This window comes from Anomalospiza imberbis, chromosome 1, assembly GCF_031753505.1.
Source record: "Anomalospiza imberbis isolate Cuckoo-Finch-1a 21T00152 chromosome 1, ASM3175350v1, whole genome shotgun sequence".
Taxonomy (NCBI): Eukaryota; Metazoa; Chordata; class Aves; order Passeriformes; family Viduidae; genus Anomalospiza; species Anomalospiza imberbis.
In genome coordinates this window covers 71,517,553-71,537,579 of record NC_089681.1, presented here as the reverse complement: position 1 = coordinate 71,537,579, position 20,027 = coordinate 71,517,553, and the positions used below count along the sequence as shown (strand labels likewise).

Below are 20,027 nucleotides of genomic sequence, written 5' to 3'. Positions count from 1 at the left end.
TCTATGGAGTTTTTTCTGTAGAGATTACATGACAGAGATTGATATAATCACTCTGCTGAAGAACTCCTGCACAAAATTTTAGTTGGTATCTGCCAAGGTTATTTAAATAATCATTGCACAGGTTACATCTTAACCTTATTTCCAAGAACTTCACTGGAATGTTTCTTCTTTAAACACATGATTTTATTCTAAGTGACCATCCTAACTTTTCAATTTTTAAAAAATTTACCTACCAGTTAACTAATAATCACTAGAAAACAACAAAAGCTGCAGCAAGTGATGTGGTTCTGATTATGTGTAAGTCAAAACAAAACAACAATTCCCCCAGGAAATAAATAATGATTTGTCTAAAACATTCAGTCACACTTTGTGTTTACCTTTAAAGGTCTAACTATGACTTGGAATTGAGGAGACAACATGGATGTTTAGAAGTTAGAAAAAGCACAGGGAAGATAGTAGGGCTCTGAAGAAAAGCATGAATGACTTACTTTTACTTTTCCACCTATCTGTACTCCAAATGTCAATTGTTAGAAAGACAACCAGACACTTCACTAATTTGCTTTCAGCCACTTTATTTTGCAGTGGGTGGCCATACGTAAGGGCAACTACTTCCAAAACATTCTATTTTCTACGTCTTCAACTTAAGAAGATTGATTTAGTAATCTGCGAAAGTATTTACCAAGCAATATTCTTCCATCAACCAAATTCAATGCAATTGGTGAATTTTCTCATAAATTAAACCACAAACATTTCAGAGATGGGAATGAAAACAATTTCAAAAGAATTATGCAGGAAGATCTAATAACCATTAGAATGGTGCATTGCAAATTTTGAGACATGATGTAATGATGTGATGGAAAAGCTAATTATTTAAAGAGAACTTTGGAGCTGAAAATTTTCAGTAACCTTTCTGTGCAATATCCTGGACATTCATTCCTTTTGGCAGTAACTGTGCAAGAAGAAAAAATTTTTCTTCTGTGCAAGAAGAAAAAATGCAAGCAGTCTCAGGAAGTATCTAGGAAGTGTTCAAGTAAATCTTGGCAAGTCAGTAATGTATTTCATGATGCACAGATCAGTGTGTAACATATTTACTCTGTAGCTTCCTTATGTATATATTACAGGAAAAGATACATGATGAAATGTCAACATACAATTATGCTCGTAAAAGTACAGAAGTTTTTAGTTTATACAGCAACCCAATCTTAAGAAGAGAAAATCAAGGCACTGAGACAGTCCATTATGAAACTTCTCTAAAAAACCATACACTTCAAAGGCCAGCCTGGTTTGTTGTCATTTAAAGGGTTTCATGTTCCTGTTGGAAAGGTCAATAGAGAAAGTTAACCTTTGTGTGACTACTGACAGAACTTTTGGCAATAAGTTGTAGTCAGAAACATATGTGTAAAAGGAAGTATTTTGTATTACAAAGAAAAGCTACATATTTAGCTCCAAACATCCTGCAAATATCGTTTTGTTTCTCGAAGCATGGCCAGGATTTTCAGTGCTTCCAATTTGTCAGCTTCCATTTCCATGCTTAAAATGTCTACTACAGCATCACTTACATCATCAGCCATGTGCTTCTTATCTCTGAAAAATAAAAAATAGAGGAGAAAAAGCGTGATTGTGTATTTTTCCATTTATCAATAGCTTCAGAGGCAGGACAATATAGGAAAGAATAATTTAAAAAATCCCAAATAAAAACATAGCTTTTAAATTGTACAGCATGATTCTGAGTTTTCCTGCAGCTGAGCACTGACATTAACTAGGGTTTCTCTCAATCAAACACTACATAGTTTTCAGCATGCTGTAATTCATAAGTAAAAAACCTTGCAACCCTAGTTGAGCTGGCAGGGAATAACTGGTTTCTTTAAGAAGAATTGGACCTGCTAAATGAGTTTTGATTCCTATATCACTACACAGTTCCAATATTAAAGAAAAAAAAACCCAAAAATTGGTACCAAACCCCTCACTTATTAATAAGGCTATTTTCAATACAAATAGCTGGCATTTATACCTGCAGGAGAATGCATTAACATTGGGCCCTATATTCAAACAGTTTGCCCATTTATCAACAAACTTTCTAAAAATCTTGAACCTGCAGGTAAGTTAGCATCCACAAACAAAACCTCCCATGGTAAAATGTATCACTATGACAGAACTTTAGCATTCTTGAGCACCTGGAACACAGAAGACTGCTATTGTCTCACAGATGAGCAGTTTCTCATCACATCTATTCATATATCTTATTTTCTAAGGAGAAAACTACTGGCTTGAAACCTCCTATAATTTAATTGAATACTGAACAGAAAAAGGAAAATAAATTATAAGTGACTAAAACAATCAGTGGAACTTTGTGGTTACTAGCTGTATTTCAAGATTATACTGGAAAACAGAGGACACAGGGATGACAGTCTAGCTCTCCAGGAAGGCTCTTTCAGCATTATACTGGTCCTTTCTTTCAAACAGCTCTAAGTCTTTTCCAAAGCCTCAAATTTCTGAACAGTCCGTTTCCACTCTACTCACCCACATATATAGAAGTAACCTTTCTCTTTCAGCAGGACTCTGGCAACTTCCTTAGCACAAAGCCTAAGGACATCTTGCACATATTTAGGTGGGGCCACTTCCGCAGTTGAAGAGTCTCTTGAGAAACAAACCTTAAGATGAGTCAAGGTTCCATTTTCAACAAAACATTGGAGTTCATCTCTGAAAGGTAATAAAAACCTGTTAGCAATGGCCCACAGATGAGCATTCCCTCATGAATACAAAATGGATGTGAAATAGTGAACTTGCTTGAACAAATAGTCTCGATCCTGATGCCGACAACCAAAAAACAGCCATGTTTCTCCAAATTCCCAGTCTGTATGTTGCTCTCTGAGCTTCTGCCTAAAGAGAAAAAAAATCCAATCGTTTTTTATCAAGTGCAGAATCTGAAACATATATAACCCAATTTTCCTTTAAAGTAATATTTTCAAAAAAACCTCTGAATTGGCAGAAATGTGAAACAATTTAGATAAATCCAAGTCAAACCCTCATTTGATTTTCTTGACTACTCACTTTCAGACCAGCTCAAGATCAATCAACCTTAATTTTTTTTTTTTTTTGCCACAGTTTCATACTGGAATAGTCAAGACTGACACATCCAAACATCTCAAAAAATAATCCAGACTGCTGAATAAGGTAATCACTACTTTTTATCCTTCATTGGAAGCTATGTAAAACCACCTGGGAAAACTCAGCAGTTTTAGAAGTCTTTCCATTTAGCTGTAGATACCAGTTAGATATTATGAATAACAATTTATTAACTACCACATCATCAGAAAAATTATTTCATTTTCTTGAAATAATGCTGGAAGTATTATTTTAAAGGAGTTTTAGCTGCCATTTTCTAGTTACACTGAGAGACAAATATTTCATTTATACTTTAAAATAAAATGCAAAATACTTTTGAGAGGTAAAGGTATATTTGAGAATCAAAATTAAGGAGTACACAATGATTTGGCTAAAGCAAAGCATGGAGTTAGAAACTTCATGTCAAAATTTCAATTTTCTCTCAAATAAAATATTTTGAAAATTGCTATAGGACCCAAGAAACTCCATTACCTTGCTGGAACTAATGAGTCACGCTGGAATATATGTTGGTTACCTTTAAAACTTAGAACCATTCCCACCCAAATACTTCACTCCTCCTGCTCTTCTTTTCCTCAGAATGATCAAGGTTTTGCATATTCTTGGTGATGTCACTTTTTGAACAAACATCTCTTTGCCTTGCAAAATTATGCTGCTGAAGTTGGACAGGGAAAATAATAGATCCACCTTCCTTCACACACAAACTCCCAGACACCAAGACTACTGCTGAGTTGAAGGTTCTGGTGCCAAGCTCCTTATCTTAAAACACCAAAATGTAAACCACACAGAAATAAGAGAATATGGGAGAAAACTTGACATTCACCATGCCTTTTAATATAGATGCCATTTCTCAAGGACGTGGATTGAATAACAAACTTAAGCCAATCAACACTTTATAAAAACTATCATACTCTTACAGGACTTTCACCAGCAACACAAACAGATAAAGGATTTATTTTCTTATTACTATTTCAGCAACTCACCCAACATTTCATATATCTACTATGAGTAGTAAATACAGTCAGATGAAAATGTAAGTTTTACTACTTTGAAAAACAAATAAATACACAAACAACGTTTGTTTAAAATTATTAAGACTGCTAATAATCAGCATACCACCATTACAAAAAGAAAAAAAAAATTAACTGCTTTAATACTCAAACCCTCAGGCTGTATTTCTCCTCAACATAAAAAGGTTGCTCTCCTGCTAACACCTTGGTACATACCTATGTTGTAGGAAACCAATAAATGGTGCAATCCCTGTTCCTGGACCAACCATAATGAATGGCACAGATGGGTCTGCAGGTAAGTGGAAAGCATTGTTTGGACGAGGAAAAATAGAGATCTAAAATAAAATTAGGTAAAATATGGGTATTCTTAAGCAGTAAAAACACCACGACATTTTTAGAACCTTCAGGATATTTATAAAAATCTCACAGAAGTCTCTGGAGAAAAAAAAAAAAAAAAAAACCAAAAAAAAAACCAAAAAAAACCCCACATATTTACAAACCTATTAATCCATTTGGAGGATTGATGAAACCACACACACGAGTTGCTGAGTAAGAAAACTGATTGCACCACAAATTTGGGGAATAGTGTTACAGAATGTATGGAAAGTTTGGTGTTGGCATTTAAAGGGAAGTAAAGCTAATTTATAGCTATCAAAGGCAACTCAACCTTTTTTCACATTGTGGGAGGTCAAGATTTGTTTATAGTGAATTGAAGCCTACTGGTAAAGAGCCTGCTTTCTTAATTTTCATGAAAGTTTGACATGATTCCGAAAGTATATGGGTGAGGGGAGGCACATGTTTTATACAATCCCAGTAATAAACAGTAATTCTAATTTTCATATCTGTGTCAGAAAGTCAGTCGTATTTTCATATGAGCTCCATACCTATCCTCTGAGACACGGCCAACATAATCTATAGAAAACAAAAGAGTACTATTTTTAATTCCGAAAGATTATTCAAGACTCAGCAGCAGCCATAGAAGAGCTTCATACATTGAAGTCATAAGCAAATATCTAATTTGTTTGCACATTAATTATGAAAGGATTTGAATTTACTTTCAAGTTTAACAAAGGAGAAGGGCACTAGACCAAGTTATTTAAACATTGTGTAAATCTGAATGGGTTAGCACTGCTAATTTTTTATACTTTAATTCACTACAGATATAACAATGTTAAAGAGCATTATTCTCCTAGTTTCATGATGATAAAAAAATAAAATAATTCTTGCTGGTGGGGAACAATACTTATATATATATACACTTCACACCACACTTGAGTTAGGAGTTTATTTACCCTATTAATGATTCCAAACTGGTAATTATTTTAAAACAGACTGCAAATGGTAAACACATTTATACTGTAAAATGTATTCAATTAATCTATTTTTGCATAAGATCACACTCATCTGTTTTGTATGGTTATCCCATATATTTCTGCAGTCTATATGCCTTGCTGCCCATTTATCTATGCTGAAATCTATCTTGTGCAGTAGACAAAATCGTTTCTAAACTTTATCCAGACTCATTTTGTAATATTTTTTTTCTTTTTAACCATCTCTTTTCCTTGTTTGATCTTTAATTAATTTCAAATCAATTATATTTTAAATAAAGAGCAGATGTGAACACTGGAATAAGATATATGATGCACATATTAATCTTTGCATTAGTTGTAAAAAATGAAGATAACATGTATGGTGTTTTTCCCCATTTTGTCTGACACCTTGAATTATTGTCACAGTTTCCTTTCAAACAAATTCTATTCTTGTTTCCATTTTTCATAATCAAATATAGATTAGGCTGCCAGTAGTTCTTTTTGAGAAAAGATATGTATATCACACATATCAATTATATAGTAGAATCCCTGTATTTTAACAATTAGATTAGACCTAGTGACTTTGAGATCGATTAATTACACAGAATTTCTGCCACAAAATGAAATGAGGGGGAAAAAAATAAAGAAGTACTTTCTCCCAGTAATATCAACTGTGCCAAACAATCACTGATACACGTCAGAAAAAACCACAGAGGACTGTCCCCTGCGTCATATTCAATAACTTGGCCTTTGCAAACTCTGGAAGACCTGACAAGAAGTGTGAGTTTTACAGTTTCTCCCCCATTACCTGCCACTGTTTCCTGGAAATGACCAAGTGCCTCTCTCTTGTGATGCAAACAGTCGTAACCATTTAATTACACAGTGGCAGTTTAGTCCACGAAAACATCCTTCAAGATACACTTAGAAATACAGAAGGGTGGAAAACAACTCTGGCCTTTCAGCAATGGGAAATTTCACAATTTAGGTATGCATAGATAAGTATAATTTAACTTTAGTGTTCAGGACAAGTTATACAGAAGTAGGGTCGAACCACAAATTAAGGTGTATGCTCCAAACCACATGCAGTACATCACAGCAGGGAACAAAGAAACCTGCAATTGTTTCAGACATGCATAGATTTAACAGTTAATAACTTTAGAACTAATATTCATACCTTTTCAGTAGAAGCGCTTTCTCCTTTTGTATCCTGAGAGTTTTTACTGGGGTGCAGTAGAGGTGCAACTAACTCAGCAAGCCAGCCTGTACATACTCCTTTCCGTGAGACTGGTCTTGAGAGACCGGCAGGGAACTCCACAACATTAAATACAAAGCACAGCTTTCCTGGTTGATATAAGTTTGAACTGCAAAAAAAAACATTAAAAACCAAACTAAAACCTGAGAGACAGTTGTACAATCTTGCAGCAGGTCTGTCTGCAGCCCAAACCATTTCAGCTGAATCAAGATTCTCAACATTCAGCTAACTGCATAATATTTATATTTGGTTAGAAATTGTTTTAAGGCTGGACTCAAAGGCCAGTGCTACAGAAGGGAATCCAAATTCCTACCAGATTTACCTGTGCGTGAGCTTGTTCTTGAGAGCTTTACCAAAGGCTTGCCACACACTCAAAACAATATTCTTTGAAGTAGTCAATGTTTTTTGCAATAGGGTCACAACTACGTTTTCTCCTTCACTTCTCTCCTTCCTCAGATTCTAACATATGCAAATATATTTGAGAAAAACCCCATACCTAAATAACTAAGAAGACACAATTTGAATATTTCATTACCTTGAGACAGAGTAGGATCTGGCTTGTAATTTAGGAAGATGTTCTAAAGAACAGAAAAAAAAACCAAAACTATCACTTATTTGATTCACCCCAATGAAGATATTGTATAATGAATGTTTACACTGTAACAGATTACAAGTTATTTTAATTTAACCATAATTTTATTCTAGTACCATTCAGTGATTGTGGTTTAAAAACATGCAATTAAGACCTGAACTCTATTTTGAATGGGTTTTAGACTTTGTGGAACATCAATTAGAGCTCCTATACAATGAGATCATAACAGTTAATTTATAGGGTTCTTGGTCAAACAAAAGTGACTGTAAGGTATACAGAAGAGATGCCAGTAGCTAGCAGATGAGGTGAAGCTTGAAATTTAATTTTCCCCACCTTTCCACTATGAGCTCAAAAGCTCTCACAATAGAGATTGCTTTATTGAAAGTTTCCTATATATAATGTCCTAGAAGCAGATGTGTCAGCTCAGTTTCAAATCACTGATTACCTATGTGAAGTTTTGAAATCTCAGCTGAAAAAACAAGACACAGGAGTTCATGGGGCATTTTTTGAACAAACAACCCCCTATATATATCACACACACATTAATATCTATGTATGTACATAAGCAGAACTACTCTTTTTGTCAGTACATGCACACCCTGACATATTTTAAAGGTGCTCTTCTACACGAGAGGTTTTAAAGCATTTAAAGTGCTAGTTGCTAGGCAGAGTTAAGAAAAGGTAATGCAGTGAAATTACTTGAACAAGACACTAAACCCCTTCAGCAATTTTTGGTAAGGGTCAACAAAATGACTGCAAGAAGACAGAAAGCAATTTCTTTGACTCATATTATGAAACATATTAAGAAACTCTGGATTTTAATTTGAAAAGTAACTGCCAGCGATTTCACATGTATTTGACATAGTTACAGCTATAGTCCCATCCTTTCAGTATTTTATATCAGGAACCCAGTGAGTGTGTTAGACATAGCATAAATACAGATATACTGGGAAGACCATTCTGTTTTAACAGGTAAAAGTGCAAGAAAAGACCATGTAGGCAGAGAAATTAGGAGTTGTAAAAATATGTCTTTTTCAATTGCAAGCAATTAAGGAACTGATTCATAAAGACCCTAATCCTGCAAGCACCTTATGCTTACTTTTTATGTACAGGAGTAATGCAGTCAAAGCATTGGTATGAACCTAAATGTTTGCAGAAAGAAAGCCAAAGACTATGAACTATAGAGCAGAGCTTTGCTCCCCAACAAGAGTTTCAGCTTGATCACTACAGAAACTATATTCTTAAAGCAGTGAACTGAAAAGTTACTCCCCTTTCTTTGGAAATTGAGCATTTAGTCTGACGCATTTTCAGAAACCAAATCTAATTAAATCTAAATCAGTCTTTTACCAATTAACAGGCTAAGGGAAGGCTTGCAGCTTGGAAAAGCATGAAGTAAATCCAGGAGGCAAACATTAGAATCTCTAATAAAGTGAGTATAATCAGAAGCTCCTTGTCTGCTGCAAAGCTCTTGAAGCCTCCGTTTTTCTCCTGCATCACTGGTACATTCTACAAGAGCTCGCAAAAATGCCTGTAGGGAAGAAAGGAAAGAGTAAAGGGTAAAAAGACTTGTCAATTTGGGAAAATGATCACAAACCTGGGAAAAACTTGGGTTGCCTGGGAACAGGAATTAGGTTAATGGATAATAAACTTTATTTATCAATCTTTTTTTATTGCTCTTCTAATGTCTGCAACAGGTTGGCACATCAGAAAATCCTACTTTTCCTATTGAGCAAGGAAGACACAAAAAAACAGGCACAAGTCATTCCCCCTAAAATTCCAGGTTTTGGAAATGTGTTCTTATTGCCCCTATTTACACTTTAGTTAGGCAGCTCCATAACACAATTCAAGACAAAACACCATTTGCTAGGGTACAGATGCCAGGAAACAAATAACAAAAATATTAGAAGAGGTATGACTATAAGTAAAGTATGGTATTAAATGAGTCATGTTAATGTTGTTGTGGTGTTTTATTCTATACTTTATGCCTACACACTGGTAGTGTAAACTTTTCTTAAAGGAAAGTTAAATTGAGCATTGTAAGATAAAGTGAAGATCAGATGTAAATAGTTACAAGTTTTTTTTTTTCAAAAAAGGAAGATGGAAATAGAAACAGGGCATAAAAGAAAAGTGATAGAAAACACCAAGTGCAATCAGATGACACATTCTACACAAAGGAATACTTGGAAAATAATGTGTGCTCAACCACACAAATAATGGTGTGCTCAACCATTGTGCTCAGACAATAGTTTTGAGTACGAAGTCAGATAAAGAACATTTTAGGTTGAAGACTTAATACAGCAGACAGGTTATAAAAACTGGCTTCAGTGATATTCCCCAGCCAGTACTCTCTGCCTACCCTTATTGCTGAGACAGATTTTCAAAAACATTAAATGTGGTTTTGAAATGGTTGAAACAACAGGAATATTCTCTTCTGCTGCAAAATCCAGTAAATTGAGTAAAAAGATCCTCCCAAAAACTGATTTCCCTTAGAGACCTGATCACACAATCATTTAGCTTCATCTTTCACATAAAGTTATCTTTAAAATATGTTTTGACAATACCAGAAATACAGATGCATCTTCAGTTAGAAGTTTTGATTTTCTTACATGCACAAAATGAAAGGAAAATAATATATACATGTTGTGAGAACAAACACTAAAAAAGCAAAAATCTTCCTTTGAATACTGCTATGTTACTGAAATGTTGAAGTAAAGCTTTAAAATTTCACAGATTTCGCAATAATATTGTGAGATGGAAGGGGCCCACAAGGATCATCAACTCCAGCTCTTAAGTGAATGGCCCACACAGGATTACTAGCACCATGCTCTGACCAGCTGAGCTAATGTAAAGGACACTGTTGTACATTTGCATACAGCAACACGTGTATTTCAGCAACAGAACTTGACAGGTGTGGCTCCCTCTGATTAAAAAGACTGCTTACTTTAAAATGACTATGGGGCTAGGTTCAGTCAGTCTTCCCAGCTATTTGGCACCAAGTTATGTAATACTTTTCTACTTCCAGACTAGTCATGAATCAAGATACTGCAGAACAGGAATGTCTGGCAGACAACCTACCAGAAGTGACTTTTCTCAGAGTAAAGTAGAAACAGTAGCATACAAACTGACGATCCTTATTCACCAAGAGATACCATAACTACACACAAAGCAAGGACAGATTTGTAAGAGACCATATAGCATAGAATTACTGATTTCTCTTTAGAAGAAAAAACACATAAACACCTTTTTGGGAATTGCTCTTATTTCCAGACACCAGGTTAGAATGAATTTGAGAGTGCTTCTTTCAGGGATGTGTTGTGGACGAGATGCTCCTAGTTCAGTGGGAGAAAAGAGAACAAAAATGAAGTCAAATGTGCATCTATTAATATACAGAAGTGGCATCACACATCTCATACTTTATGGACAACGTGTGCAACCCTCAAAGGTGCAGGGAATCTCACAGTGAGAACTGATTTATCTATAAACCAGAACAACAAAGAACCCCCTACACCACCCTGTGGAATTAAAGACACAACTCAGCAGCACCATTAAGACACCAACTGCAATACAAGAAAAGAGTAATTCACACAGGTCCAGCTGGCAGTACACAGGCATGCTTTGAACCCGAAGCCACTCATTCTGACGTATGACATCGTAAGACTCAGCAGAACACATCCATAGACCTGCAAGTCCATTAAAAGGCACCTTGCAACAGCATGAAGGCTTGTCCTTGAGGAGTGCAGCCCTCTTAGGATGTAAAACAGATTGACATGCAGTGTTGTGCAAGGAGATTTTACTTTCAAGTAAAATCAAGTGAGGGATTGTAAGGTTATATGATTAAAGCCTTATCTCCACAAACATGAAGGAGCAAAGAATAAGAATGAGATGGATGAATGCCAATGCCAGGCTGCAGTTCCCAGTCAAGGGCTCATCTACAGTAAAACCAGCAGCAGCATTCTTATGCATCCTCTTTTTTAACACATCACTGTGAGTTCCAATATGCCTCCATGAAAGACAGCTGTGTTCCCCCATACTAACAGTAAAAATATTCAAAAGTACGTACACCAACTGCTAACAACACAGAAAGGAGCATGGTTCCATGACCAGTGCATCACGCCATACCTTTCTTTTTAGTGCCCTGCTTAACTTTTACACAAATGAAGTCGTCTCCTTTTTCAGAAAGCCCCAAAATGTGAAGAAGCTTTTCCACTTCACTGACATTGTTGGGACATATTACACAGAAGGCATCTCCAGGCTGGTACTCAAAAGCTGTATCCTGTTTTAAAACATGAAACATTTCTATTAAATCTTACTACAAACTAAGGCATTCCCATTCCTGACAACAACCTTCCTACTACTGTGCTCACAATAAGCCAAATATTTTTACTTTGCACTAACACTTGGCGGTTTTGAGCACAGCAGAAATGAAGTAGTCATGCTTTTTTTTCAGGCTTAACCTTACTAATTAGAAAAAGTCTTTCCTTATCTGTTTTAAATATTTGGGCACTCTTTAATGAGAACTGCTGAGAAGCCCAAACAGAAGGAAAATAAATACCTATTAAGAGGTTATGTTATATAATCAGCCCAGATCATTAATTACTGATATTCTACATTTTCTGATTTGAGAAGAGCAAAGAAATGAAGTCCTCATAATTAATGCAACTTTTTATAGCTACACATCATCACTAAAAGAAAATTTGCTAGTTTAACTATTTGATGAATTGTAACAGAAATTACCAGAATTGCTTTTATTTTTTGGAGGAAAGAAAGAAAAATAACCAGACAAGAGCACAGTGAAAATTCAAATCTTAAGACCTAGATTCTACTTAGCTGCCTGAGATTCTTGTGTGCAACTGCTCAAACTGTTGTGTGAAACTCAAGCTTCTGCCTGTTAAAGGAGCATGCAAAATTATACTTGCATCATCATATTTCCCTTATGCATCAGGTGAGTGACCTGCATACACAGACTGGCAAGAATGTTAGATGAAAAACACAATAAAATGCCTAAACTTTCAGTGGGTGCTGGTGACAGAATGCATATATACATACAAATACATGCAAAAAACCCTGTTGCTTAAAGAATCAGTTGCTCAAAACTTAATAGAATATATTTATAACTTAGATTTAGAGATGTCTCATGTATATTGAAACAGATCAGGCTAAGAGAGTCCAACAAAAGGTACTGCCAAACATCACAATATCCCAAAAGTAATATTCTATCAATTTGGGAAACCACTCAAAAGCAACTTCCTTTCCTTTTCAAGATTTCTTATAAAGTAATATTGAGCACTCTCTGCCTGCCTTTCATCTTAAAACCAGTATACAAAATATGATCTTCACTGAACAAACTAAACCAGTTTTTTAACTGAGGGCAACCAAGGTTGACAGTTTGAGCAGCATGTTAACAAGGCACAGCAAATGAATGCCAAAGACAGAAACAGTGCTCAAGAGCTAACAATTCCTATTGCTTGATACTACTAGTGAAATTCTTAGTTGTGTAGATTACCCACCATAATAAACAGTCACAATTTACTATACAGTTTCTGAATATTCTTCAACTTGTATAAACTGAAAGATTATTAATTTGCAATATTTTCTGATACCTTTCTCCACTGCAAATTCCCTTCATAAAGGTATTTCACTCAATATGATATCCATGGAACAACAAAGAAATTAACTTGACACTTTGTTCCTGCTTTGACTTCCATGGAGTCCTATTTTTCAACAAATAAATCAAATTTTACATTTACAAAATGTATCAGCATGAGCTGACATCCTATTAAATAGAAAATTATTTTTTTCTTTTTAAACAGTCAAATAAATAATTTTCCCCCTCAGTTATTATACATAACAGACATGTTTTTCACCCTTTATTTTAACCCACTAAAGAAAAAGCCTTCACCAACTTACTGCAATATCAAGCTCTAAGAGCAATGCAGTCTTTATCGCATCTTCCCTAGTGAGCTGAACTGCTTTTGTAACTGGCACTTCAAAGGTTGTTCCCTCTGAGGTAAGTGAAGACAGATGCGGATTCTGAAAAAGATGATCCAAAAACTTACACTAGAAATGCAAATCAGCTTTATGACATCTTACTATGACATACAGGAATTGGTGGTGGTGCAGGTTGTTTTTGAACCAATTTAAAAAACAACTCAAAACAATAAGGAAAAACATGGATCTTCTATATACATATAATGTTTTGCTCTTTTTAAAAAATCACATTTAAGCAATAACTGGCATATATTCAATTACAAAAACTCAGTAGGCTTGAACAGTCTAATGGGCCTACAGTATTATGAAATGCAGCAACATGTTTCATTTTTCAAGAACTGCTTTGAAAACAGCCAATTAGAGAATGGCATTTATGTTAAACCCCAGAAAAGTCCTGCCTAATTAAAGGATTATTAGGTGTATAGAATGGATGTAAGAAGTAAGAATAGAAGTTACATCACTGCAGGTTTACAGCTTAAGGCTTTGGGGTCCATTTAGGGTCTACTATTACAGGCAACTTATAAAAGGATTTTTAAATTAGAGCTAATGAGCAAAACCCACTCTACAAGACAGCATCATGTTATAACATTTCTAATTTCTACACAGGTAAGAATGTGCCCTAAGTATGACAAATGGGCACCAAGAATAATTCCAGAACACGTACATCAAAGGCTGCCCCTTGAAGATCAGAATACAGCCCTCACTTCTCATCACTATAAAGTTTCATTTGAGATCAATGCAGACAAAAATAAAAAGAGGCAGGAGGGATAACAAATGCCTTTAACAATACTCTGTCAATTGTAAAGAAATCATCCCACCAATAGGAGAATATTTGTTAATCTGAAGATTTCCTATTTAAAAAAGGAGACAAGAGAATCACTTGAGACCAACAGTTGGAAGTTTCTTTGTTTTCTTAAGATTTTGACATGGTGATTAATAGCTTGGGCCATATCAAGTCATTGTGCATCAGCTGGACTGTTGTAATTCTCTACATTTGTATTCCCTCAAAGTCAAAATCAAGGCATAATGAAATCAAGATTTAAGCTAAATTGTATTATCTTACACTTCCCAGAAATGCTTTAGAACAACTCACTATTCTGCTCTGCTATTAGTATGCAGCAACTTGCTAATTCAACCCAGAGACTCAACAGCCTAAGACAAAATCATTTGGAGAGATCATGTACCAGGCCTTCTTTAAATGGCAGGGAGTCTCTGTTTGGAAATATCCAAACCTCACCTTGATGAATTTCAAAACACATCAACTTCAGCTCTGCTTTGCAAAGAATATCCATACCTGCTGTTGCAATGTGAGATACCAAAAAAGGGCATGAATTGTGTGATACCTGCAAAACCAAACATGACCGTACATAGAACCTACTTGTTGACAAGATCTAGCCAACTATGTCAAAAATAGCTCCAAAGGGAAAAAACCCACAAACATGCATTTGATTCTTTCCAAGGTTCAGGATGACCACCCCGTTTTATATCTGAAATCTGGACTATAATCTTTAATCTGTCACTGAGTTCCAGATTAGCAGATTCAGTTTTTTCCATTTGCTATTCCAAAGCAAACTTTTTTTTCTATATACAGAAAAGGCATCAGTATTAGAATCTGACGAATTATTTCAGGGATCAGTCTGAATATATGCTGACTTTAAGAAAACGGGCTTTTTCAAGGACTGCAGAAGCACATTCAAACCAACTATTACTCTTTAATAGAAGAGTACCTCTAAATAATAAACCTGAAGAGTTTGGATTATTAAATTCAACAACCTGAGCAAAACTAACAATACAAGGTTTAAAAGAAAAGAAAAATTATCCAGTGTTTAAATCCATACACCCTTCCACAACTATATTAGCTAGACTAAGTGATTGTCTCAGCATTTCCATTAACAATCTCAACAGAGAGCATCAGAGTCTGAGGATACTAAGGGGCTTTCATGATCATGAGCAGCCACACCAGAGATCTGGGACCAGAAACCCCACCTCAGCTCAGTAGTGGTTCTTCAGCCCTGGCCACAGCTACATTACAGCAGCACTGGTCAGCAGCTCAACCACAACCATGTCCATGACTGGACATAGATCCTGTTGATCCAGGCCTGGATCTTGAGACTAGTTTCTTGGTTTGGGCCAAGATTCCCACAAACTTGCCTGGTAATCTGCACTCCTGGCTGATCCAGGCTGCAACCTCCTGTTTTTGCATTGCTTGGGTAGTGGGTAGCAACGCTGGATTTGTTACTATACTCAGCTCCTGACTCCCTGTCATTTAAAGAACAGCCAGACTTCACTGCTTCCTTGCATGGATAGCTGAAACATCTACCCTCTGCAGGCAACCAGAAAAGTTTGAGTCACTCTTGCCAAGTGGAGATGATTTCCAGCTCATGCTATTTCTTCTCTTAGTACAGCAAGTCTTTGTTCAACGTGGCTTCAAGATGAAAAGTGTATTGGCTTTTGATCTACAGTTCATCTTCCATTTCCCACAGTAAAATAATGATCATGTTTTCACAATGGCAAGTTTCTCCATTACTAAGTATGCAGCAAGATTTTGAGCAATTTTACAGCCTCTTAGTGCATTCTGAAAGTATGAAAAATTTGAACAGAAACTTTACTGTACTCTTCACTACAGCAAGATGCTTTCACTGTTGTAAGCCACAGAGGATTTGAATTCTTGCCTTCCTGACAGTGCAACACCAACTTACTATTTAGCTGAATCATATCTTGACATAAGTGTCCACAACCCACATGGTGGCACCTACATTCAATATAAATTGACTTTTTACCTAAAATTCAAAAGCCTCCTGCATTTGGGGACATATCTCCGTTATGTAAGCATTCACTTGCTCTTTTGAGCCTTATGTAGGAATATACACACTCATATTCCTACAAGAGCTAGAGGCTTCCATCACTCAAAGATAAGTCCTTACCTCACCCTGGGTGTCCTGAAACTCCACCTCTATATATTCTGGTGGCAAGGCAGGAATATTAAGAGCAGACTGAGAGACAGGAGGGACAGAACGAACAAGTGAAGGTTCTGTGTCTCTAGCTGGAGCCACAAGACTGATGTCATCCAATTTCCGTGACAGATTATCAGAACCCCTTGCTCCCTCATCTTCTAGCTTCAAGTTCTGTACTTCAGAGCTTAGCTTTAGCTCATGCACAACATGTGGAGCTGTAGAGAGAGAGCTGGAAACAGCATTGACAGCATTGTTCATGCCTTCTTTCTCTTTCTGCAATTGTAATGCTTCCTTAAGGGCAAGCCAAAGTCCATCAATCCAAGGATCAACCACTAATTCCAAACTGGGAATGGAGGGAAAAAAAAAAAGAAGACATGCATGGATTAATTATTGTGACTTCCTGGACTGTTAATTTACAAATAATGAAAAGCAAAAAACACTATTCACTTTCCATTTCTAATACATATCTACAGCTGTTATCAAGATTACTTCTTTGTAAAAAAAAAAAAAAATAGTTGTTACCACTATGTAAATTTACAGAGTCTAAAATGTATAACAGCCTTGCTCCTCTTACAGTTTCTCATTTTTACTTTTTTTATATGTTGAACTTTATGACAGAAAGCTGAAGGAATGGCAGCAGAATATGCAACTTTTCATTGTGCAACAGCAACATCAATAGCTTACACTAATGGCCCATTTTTATTATTTTAGAACACAAGAGAGAAGTTTTATGGTTATGACAATGTTTGTGTTCAACTGCCTTGCATCATCATGTACAGAACCAATAAAAGCAGCAGATCAAAATAACTAAGCCAAGACTGCAGCCTACTGGCAAGAAAGAATAGCAGAACAGGGAGCTGTTTTCTTATGTAATTCCTCTACAGCAAAGAGAGCAATTGTCTTATATAATTACTCTAAAGTGATCCTCTACCCATCCCCAAAAGAGAAAAAAAGAAAAAAAAAAAAAAAAAAAAGGAAAGAAATTACATTTTCAAACCTCTCTACTTTGACTTATTTAATTTCTAGAACTGCTAAATACTATTTTTCCAGGCATTACAGACGTTTCTTCACACTTTAAAAATGGAGTTTTACTTAACGGCAATTGAGACTGAAAAGGCAAATTGTGCTGAGGCAGAACTCATTTCTATGAGGTGCTGAGCATCCAGCTTCAATGGACTTCAAACAGTTCAGAACATTTAGCCAAATGCCTATGCAAATATTGCATGATGAAGAAATAAAATCCAAACCCATTCAGCTCTTACCCTACACAGTCATCTGCTAATCCTGTGTCATAGAAGTGCTGGGCACCAAGTTCTTGAAGTCGTCGGTCTACTGTCCTTCCGCCATTACAAAAGAACATGTACTCTGAATCTCCCAGACCTAGCAAATTCAAGGAAAGAGGAATCGTGTCAATCAGGCAGCCTCCCAGGCTACACAAAGTCAGGACAGACTTTTCTTGCAGGCAAACAGAAGAATCAGGTATGTTGGAGACAGTCTACAAGAGGGCACCAAGATGATTAGAGGGATGGAGCACCGCTCCTAGGAGGAAAGGCTGAGATAATTGAGTTTGTTAAGCCTTGAAAAGAGAAGGCTTTGGAGTGACCTAATTGTGGTCTTCCAGTACCTGAAGGGAGCTTGCAAGAAAGACATCAGGGATTTTTACAAGGACGTGTGGTGATGGGACAAGAAAGAATGGCTTCAAACTGAGAGTAGGTTTAGATTGGATGTTAGCAAGAAATTCTTTATTGTGAAGGTGGTGAGGCACTGGCGCATGTTGCCCAAAGATGTTACGGATGCCTCATCCCATGTTCAAGGTCACACTGGATGGAACTTTGAGCAACCCGGTCTAGTGGCAGGTGTCCCTGCCCATAGCAGGGGGCTGGAACTGGATGATCTTAAAGGCTCTGTCCAACAAAGGCCTTCTATGATTCTATGATAAATATAATTATAATATCTATAAATACTTAAACACTTGCATATGTAAGTGTATTATTCAGATGCTACATTGAAATATACATACATGTATGTGAATTTCAAACAAAATTGTGTTTGTCCCAAAATAGGGTTCACGAAGTGGCTCCTTCTTCCTAAATGTAAGACAGAGAAATACTCTGAAAATACTTTGCTTTCAATATTTCACATGCCAAAAGAATACTGCTTTTAGTTTGAGGTTTTTAAAACACACAAAATTCCTCTAATAGGAAAAATACAAGGAACTGAAAACTGATAAACTATGTGTGAATTACCAAAAGAAATTATCTTTCAGGATTAAGTTGTTAGTAATGTCAGCAACATGAGAAGAGTACTAAAAGAGATTTTAAAATATTAGCAACCTGGGGGAAAAATAAAAAGGATCAAACATAGCAGTGATTTTAAGAAGAAAGCTGAAACATCTGCATGAGGGACTATAGTCCATCAACTTCCTCTGCAGGAATCAAAGATTTCTTTGCAGATTTTGTTTCAGCTGCACTGGGTTTTCTGCTCCTTAAATGTTGTGAAGGTGTTTTAGATGAAGATGCTCTTTGTTACCAGTTGAACAGTCAGTGCACTCAGGAGGTACGCCCATGGAAGAGCCAAGACTTTAAGAGGTCAACCAAATGACCCACCCCACAAAAGAGATGTTTGCCCAGTAATCCTAAAGACCACTGATCTTAGGTACTGGTTTTAGGCTCATCTTCACAAATTCTCTAAGTAAACCACACCACTGGTTCACTATTGCTATTGGAGTTTTCCCCAGCCTGACCCTTTCTTGTGTGGAATTTCAAACCACTAGATCTTTATTATTTCCACTTGTGCTGGTTTTGGCTGGAATAGTGTTAGTTTTCCTCATCATAGCTAGTATCGGGCTGTATTTTGGATTTGTACTGGAGACAGTGTTGGTAACTCAGGGATGTTTGGTATTGCTGAGCAGCACTTACACAGAGCCAAGGCCTCTCAACTCCCCTCCCCTCTCCCCACCAGTGAGGGTGGTGGAGGTGCACAAAGTGGACACAGCTGGGACGGATGACCCCAACAGAATGACCAAAGGGACATCCCATGCTACATGGCATCATGCTCAGCACATAAAGCTGGGGAAAAGAAGAGGACATATGCAGTAATGGCATTTATTTTCCCAAATCACTGCTATGTGTGATGGAGCTCTGCTTTGCTGGAGATGGCTGAAACACCTGCCTGCCCATGGGGAAGGGTGAATGAATTCCTTGTTTTGCTTTAATTGTGTTCATGACTTTTGCCTTCTCTATTAAACTGTCATTATCTCAACCCAGGAGTGTAATCACTTTTACCCTTCCTATTCACTCCCTCATCCCACCAGGGAGTGGCTGGGGGAAGGAGAGAGCAGCTGGGTGGGGTTTGGTTTCTGGCTGTAGTTAAACCATGATGCCACCTAATAATGAAGCATTCCCCTCTTCTTTTAACAGCCTTTTCTTCTTTTTTTTTTTTTTTTTTCCTTTTAAGAGGACTTTTGCTTTCTCTCAAGTACAGTACTTGGAGCAAACATTTCATTGACCAGTTTAGATGGATACCATGAATGTATTTTAAGACTGATAACTTGTTAAACTTGAATCACGTTGTAATTTAGACACCATAATAATTTCTGCCATAATAAAATTCAGGGTTAATATAATATTTACCTTTACACAGAGACACACACACATATGCGTGCAGTCAGCTAAGAAAAACCTGCCTATTTCACAAACTGTTATGTGTAACTAGGCAATATCATAATAGCTTCTCAGAATGCTACATGATTAGGATGCATATAGTTCAGACTTATACATTATACATGCAGCAGAAATT

At 36.4% G+C, this 20,027-nt stretch overlaps 1 protein-coding gene across 6 annotated transcripts in view; it reads right to left on the bottom strand.

The window, feature by feature from the left end:
- Positions 1-552: 552 nt before the first annotated feature.
- MTRR (5-methyltetrahydrofolate-homocysteine methyltransferase reductase) overlaps positions 553-20,027 on the bottom strand; it is a 28,503-nt gene continuing 9,028 nt past the window's right edge. For 5 of the 6 annotated variants that reach the window (XM_068196461.1, XM_068196432.1, XM_068196423.1 and 2 more), the window contains 10 exons: positions 17,492-17,609; positions 16,200-16,572; positions 13,195-13,317; positions 11,407-11,560; positions 10,528-10,616; positions 8,635-8,815; positions 7,231-7,273; positions 6,618-6,804; positions 4,350-4,468; positions 2,521-2,880 (listed from right to left, as the gene is read on the bottom strand). In XM_068196461.1, the coding sequence (XP_068052562.1) occupies positions 2,751-2,880; positions 4,350-4,468; positions 6,618-6,804; positions 7,231-7,273; positions 8,635-8,815; positions 10,528-10,616; positions 11,407-11,560; positions 13,195-13,317; positions 16,200-16,572; positions 17,492-17,609 (1,517 nt within the window). In that variant the 3' untranslated portion in view covers positions 2,521-2,750. Of the gene's footprint in view, positions 1,585-2,520; positions 2,881-4,349; positions 4,469-6,617; positions 6,805-7,230; positions 7,274-8,634; positions 8,816-10,527; positions 10,617-11,406; positions 11,561-13,194; positions 13,318-16,199; positions 16,573-17,491; positions 17,610-20,027 lie in introns of those variants that run through there. The other variant, XM_068196471.1, reaches the window with a different exon arrangement.